The sequence below is a fragment of the Sturnira hondurensis genome, unplaced genomic scaffold (assembly GCF_014824575.4).
Source record: "Sturnira hondurensis isolate 20B ecotype Veracruz unplaced genomic scaffold, ASM1482457v3 Scaffold0006957, whole genome shotgun sequence".
NCBI classification, from domain to species: Eukaryota; Metazoa; Chordata; class Mammalia; order Chiroptera; family Phyllostomidae; genus Sturnira; species Sturnira hondurensis.
Genome location: NW_028079588.1, coordinates 227,631 through 233,880, shown reverse-complemented (window position 1 = coordinate 233,880; position 6,250 = coordinate 227,631). Strand labels below are relative to the sequence as shown.

The following is a 6,250-nucleotide window of genomic DNA, read 5'->3' as shown; positions in this document are numbered from 1 at the left end:
TACACAATGTTTTTACTAAGCAAATTAAGTGTTTCCTTCCACTGCCTTCAAACCTTAATCTCCACACCTGTCATATCAACCTGGAACACTGGGTTCCAGTGAAGAAATCCAAAATGGGCTGTCTAAATCTTACATGGCTTTACAGATTTTCCACGTATCTTTTCTTGGCCTTTATCTTTCAAGACCGAAGTTCTGTTCATTTCAGCCTCTAATAATGGGAGGAACTTTTACAACAACCATGAAATAACTATGGTTGTTGGCTTCATTCGACAGATTTGTAAACTGAAACACAGAAGTTAAATAACTTGCCCCAGGTTACACAGTAAGCAGTAAAGCCAGGCTCCAAGCCAGGAACGTCTGACTGTAAAATCCAGTCACTGGACCCTCATTTTTCACATCCTGGGCGATCCTTTTTCCTTTCACATCTGACTTCTGGCTGCTGCTCCTCTGCCTACAGTGTCTGCCCCACACCCAGATCACCATGAACAGTCTTCAAGTTCTTCTTCATGAAACCTTCCTGGACTGAATGGAGTTGGCTCATAATCTTCCTTCCCCACACAAGGCTGGCCAGAGTCCACATATCCCAGAATAAAAGCTCTAAGTCAATTTTGCCCTCAGTGCTAACCACATAAACAGTATTTGTTCTAAGAGAAACATTGTCATCCCAAGTGCCATTATTATCTCTCCATGTGTAGGTCTGCATTCATGTTTTTAGTTGTAGAATAAAACTTCTAGAAATCATGAATCCCTTCCAACTTATATAGCATGTATGGCGATTCACTTCAGAAAACACAAAGCAGGGTGTTAAGAGAAAAAAATTACCAATAACTAAGACAGGAGAGATGATTACTCCCCAAAACTATTCCCAATGGTGGTTACTCCCAGAAATATGCCTAAGAACAGTGGGCAATGAAGGGAAGAATGGATTTTTTTTCAAATTACTTAGGCCCTAGAATTTAAATGTATGTACTACATTAGGCTTCTGAGTGAAGTGAAGTGGTAAAAAGTGAATATTGGTATTGGTTAGGGAATTTCAGGTTGTAAAGTTACCTTCTTGGAATATTTTTGAGCAATCCATATCCTTTAAAGAATGGTAAATCCATGTTTCCTAGCTGCCTACTCGACCAAGAGGATTCGCTCACTTGCACTTTTTTCTCTTTTCCAGATCTTGGCCATTGTGTCTATCCTGTTCATCGTACTCTCCACCATTGCTCTGTCTCTCAACACCCTACCAGAGCTTCAGGAAACAGATGAATTTGGACAAGCCAACGACAACCCCCAGCTGGCACATGTGGAGGCAGTGTGCATTGCTTGGTTTACCATGGAGTACCTTTTACGCTTCCTATCCTCACCAAATAAGTGGAAGTTCTTTAAAGGCCCACTCAATGTCATTGACTTGCTGGCCATCTTGCCATATTATGTCACCATCTTCCTCACGGAGTCCAACAAGAGCGTCCTGCAGTTCCAGAACGTGAGGCGTGTTGTTCAGATTTTTCGCATCATGCGGATCCTAAGGATCCTGAAACTTGCCAGGCACTCCACCGGCCTGCAGTCTCTGGGTTTTACCCTCCGTCGGAGTTACAATGAGTTGGGCTTGTTGATATTGTTTCTGGCCATGGGAATAATGATATTTTCCAGTCTGGTGTTTTTTGCTGAGAAGGATGAAGATGCTACAAAGTTCACCAGTATCCCAGCATCATTTTGGTGGGCCACCATCACCATGACTACTGTGGGCTACGGTGACATCTACCCAAAAACGTTACTGGGGAAAATCGTGGGCGGCCTCTGCTGTATTGCTGGGGTTCTGGTGATTGCCCTTCCAATCCCAATTATTGTGAACAATTTTTCTGAGTTTTACAAAGAGCAGAAACGCCAAGAGAAGGCAATTAAAAGGAGGGAGGCTCTTGAGCGGGCCAAAAGGAATGGAAGCATTGTCTCTATGAACTTAAAAGATGCCTTCGCTCGAAGTATGGAATTGATCGATGTGGCTGTGGAGAAGGCAGGAGAATCCGCCAAAATGAAGGACTCCACTGATGATAATCATCTGTCTCCCAGCCGGTGGAAGTGGGCCAGGAAGGCTCTGTCGGAAACCAGCTCCAACAAGTCTTACGAAAATAAGTACCAGGAGGTTAGTCAAAAAGACTCCCAGGAGCAGCTGAACAACACTTCTGCCTCCAGCCCACAACATCTGAGTGCCCAGAAATTAGAGATGCTGTACAATGAGATAACCAAGACACAGCCTCACTCTCACCCCAATGCGGACAGCCTGGAACAGCCAGAGAGGCCCTCTGCCTATGAGGAAGAGATCGAGATGGAGGAGGTGGTCTGCCCACAGGAGCAGCTGGCTGTGGTGCAGACCGAGGTCATTGTGGACATGAAGAGCACCTCCAGCATCGACAGCTTCACCAGCTGTGCCACTGACTTCACCGAGACCGAGAGATCGCCCCTGCCACCACCCTCTGCTTCTCACCTGCAGATGAAGTTCCCACCCGACCTCACAGGGACAGAGGAGCACCAGAGAGCCAGGGGCCCCCCTTTCCTAACACTCACCAGAGAGAAAGGCCCTCCAGCCCGGGATGCCACCCTAGAATATGTCCCAGTCGATATAACTGGGAACCTCGATGCCAGCAGTTCCCATAGTGGGCTCCACAGCGCTGTGCCATCTGACAATGCCTCGGAGAGCCCCAAGAGCTCACTGAAAGGCAGCCACCCACTGAAATCCAGGTCACTCAAAGTGAATTTTAAGGAAAACAGAGGCAATGCCCCACAGACCCCACCCAGCACAACCAGGCCACTGCCAGTCATGGCAGCTGACTTTCCCATCACCACCCCACAGCTCATCAGTACCATCCTGTTAGAAGAAAACCCCCCAGAAGGAGACAGACCCTTGCTGGGTGCTGAGGTCTCGGCACATTGTCAGGGACCTTCCAGAGGGCCAACCCCTCGGTTTCCAAAGCAGAAACTCTTTCTTTTCTCATCAAGAGAGAGGAGGAGCTTCACGGAAGTGGACACTGGGGAAGACAATGACTTCTTAGAGCTCCAAGGAACCAGGCAGGACATGCAGGCTGACTCCAGCCCTAATTGCTTTGCAGATAAGCCTAGTGATGGGAGAGACCCTTTAAGGGAAGAGGCCTGTGCAGGCTTTTCTTCTCCCCAGGACACAAGTCACAATTGTAGGCAAGACATTTACCATGCTGTGGCTGAAGTTAAAAAGGACAATAGTCAAGAAGGGTGTAAGATGGAAAACCACTTGTTTGCCCCAGAAATTCATTCCAACCCTGGAGATACAGGTTATTGTTCAACACGTGAAACCAGCATGTGACTAGTTACAAAAGCAATAAAATTAAAAAAAAACTTGTTTCTTAAAAATGCAGTTAATAATGCCTGTGAACTAAAACATGGGAAGCTCCCCCTCCAAAAAAATGCATAAAATGTTATTTTTTGCATGGCATGAGCAGTTTAGTTTAAGTACTGTTTAAACAAAGAGTCAAGACTACATTTTGTAACAAACAAACAAAAATGACTGAGGAACAGTGACCAAATAAAGAGGCTTTGTTAGGAACCAGTATTCTGCAATGTCTGACATTTGTGATCCTTTCATTTCAAGTTGTAGACAGATTTTCAACTTTCTACTATTCTGTTACAATGAATTTTAGAATTTGCACATGAAAGGATGAAATGTCACTGCATGCATTCATAATCACGAGGAGCAAGGTGCTCTGAGCTTGTAAAATGCCTAACTTTGTGAATATTGGGGCCTGGGATGCAAAAAATGTCAAGAACCTATGGAAAGAAGTTTCTGAGACACAGGTACTTCCTTCATAGCTACTGCCTGGAGGAGCAGTAAAGACTTCTTGTTGCAAATTTGCAGCCTATTCTTAAAGCATCTCCCATAGCTTGCTTTGGGTTATAAAGCTCTTCTAAGTACATCTGTTGAAAGGAATACAGTATTTTTATTTCCTTGTGATATAATTCCCAGAGCACAGTTTTCTTTTCTGCTCCTGCTTTTGTGGTTTTATTTATAAATCATGAACACAAGAAAGATTTAATGACCAGATATCAACTTTTGGAATTTAAGCTTGAAATTTTGACAATCTTGTTGTATACCATGCCATTGCCTATTACTAAAACTCATTTCATAAAAACCTAAAAACATGGAAAAAGTTCTATCATACAGCTAAATTTCTTTTTCAGTGGCACCCCACATTTGGAAATCAGTTTTGGGTTCTTTTTTGTAAAATGTATTTTGGCCATCCAAATATGATTGTATGTTCCACTTGTATCCAGCATAATCCCTTCTAGCTAAAGATGTAAAGATAGAATGTACATATGCTACTTGGGAATTCCAAAAAGTGACTTTAACAAACTAAAAGCAGAGCTACTTAAGTGAGAGTTCCATCCCCTTCCTCCTCATACACAGAGTTGGGTTTGAAAAAGTTACCATAAAAAGCACCCTGACCTAGTCATGGGTCCCCAGGATTTCCCAATGGGGGAAGCACACACTCCACTTTGGGAGGGCCACAGATGCCAGCCGCACCCGCCAGTAATTGCAGGAACTGGAAACACCCCTCCACATTTCCAGCATCTCCAAGGGAGGTCAGGATTACCCTTGTGGAAACTACTTCCAGAATTTCCTACTGAGAACAGTGAAATCCAGAGGAGGAAAGCACTTGCTGGTGGTTGCCTTGCTGGTAAAGTCTGTGCTAGAACCTGGGTCATCTGAATCCACTTTGTTTCACAGGAAACCAAGGCTCAGGCTCCAGATAATACAACTACCAGAAGTGTGATCCTGGACAAGCCTCAAAAACCTCCTCTTGGTCTCAGTTTTGCCCCAATAAAAACTAAGACACAATTTTTCCTAAGTTCCCTTAAAGCCTTCAAATTCTAGTGATTCATTGGTCTCTCAGGAATGGCCAAGTTTCACCTCAGCATAATGTAGTATGTATGTGTGTGCAGGGAAATAGGAAAATTCTGGGCTAAATTTAAAGCACAACTTTTTGTTTAAAGGAAGAAAATATTATAAAATTTATTCTATTTTTAAAATTTAAAAAGCACTGGAAAAAAACAACCCATACATTTAGAATCTAACTTAAGGAATAACATTTCTTTATTAACAGAATCTGGTCATTATATCTCAGTTAAGAAAACAAATCTTGATCCTAATTGAAATCCAAACAACCCTACTGCTAAAATGGATTTTAAACTTCTTTGTACTGTGCTTAGAATTTCTTAATGGCTTTCATGTTTGCTTCAAAACATAACCTTTAAGAGTTTATGGCCCTTAATCATTGATATTTATAGTACTCATACTTAGTACTTCAGTGTGTAAAACTAAATGTTGGTCAGTTTTTTAAATCTAGAGTGTTTGAATTTTATATATATATGTATGTATATATATGTGTGTGTATATATATGTATATATATATAGTTTTTCAAGTCAAACAGGTATATCTGCTGTTAGATGAATAGCAAATAAGTTATGCAAATAATTTTTATATCAAATCTCTTGAAGCAATTATTTTCTAATGTCTCCATGTTGTCAAATCACAAATTTTAAAAATGTGTCTGTACAAGTGGACTTGTCTTACCGCCCTGACAATTCACTAATGTCTACCTTTCATGTGTCCACTAGGCCTTCTTCTGAGAACCCTGCTCCAGAACGCTTCATACTAGAAATTATCCCTTCATTAGGAATCCTAGGCATTCCCCTCTGGAAGCATTTCTTGCTAAAAACTTTTTCCCCATTAATATTTTTTAAGTTTTAAAAAAAATGTCAAGAACATACTATAGAAAGCCTAATCTTTGATTCTTAGCCCCTCCAAGCCAAAGGTTTTCAGCTAGGAAAAAATAAAATGCTCCTCTCAAAACACTTTGACTTTGGTGTTTTACAGGAAGGCAGTTCGAGAACTGAGGGCTCCCAGAATGCACTTGGGCAGCACTTCCTAAACCTTGTCAACAAGCTGCACCTGACACAGAGGATGACCGTGAATGCCTGAGACAGTCTGGGAATGTACCAAGCACAGAGTTCTTTTAAAATGTTATGTTTTACATTAAAAATTCATGGAAATACTACTGCATTTCGCTCTATAGCATATGTTTAAATATAAAACAAATCGTGTCTTATACTACTTATCAATTAGTAAAATTGATACTCATAACTTCTAGTACTTCTTTGGTACCCCACTGTTCCCCAGTTTGAGGAACACTTCCTGGATAGGGGAACACAGATTTGTTGCCTGAGGGGTTGAAG

General features: G+C 41.9%; 1 protein-coding gene across 1 annotated transcript; it reads left to right on the top strand.

The window, feature by feature from the left end:
• Positions 1-1,090: 1,090 nt before the first annotated feature.
• Positions 1,091-5,289, top strand: KCNB2 (potassium voltage-gated channel subfamily B member 2). The gene has a single exon (XM_037050926.1). The coding sequence runs from the start codon at positions 1,091-1,093 to the stop codon at positions 3,320-3,322; it is 2,232 nt and encodes a 743-aa protein (XP_036906821.1). The 3' UTR covers positions 3,323-5,289.
• Positions 5,290-6,250: the final 961 nt, after the last annotated feature.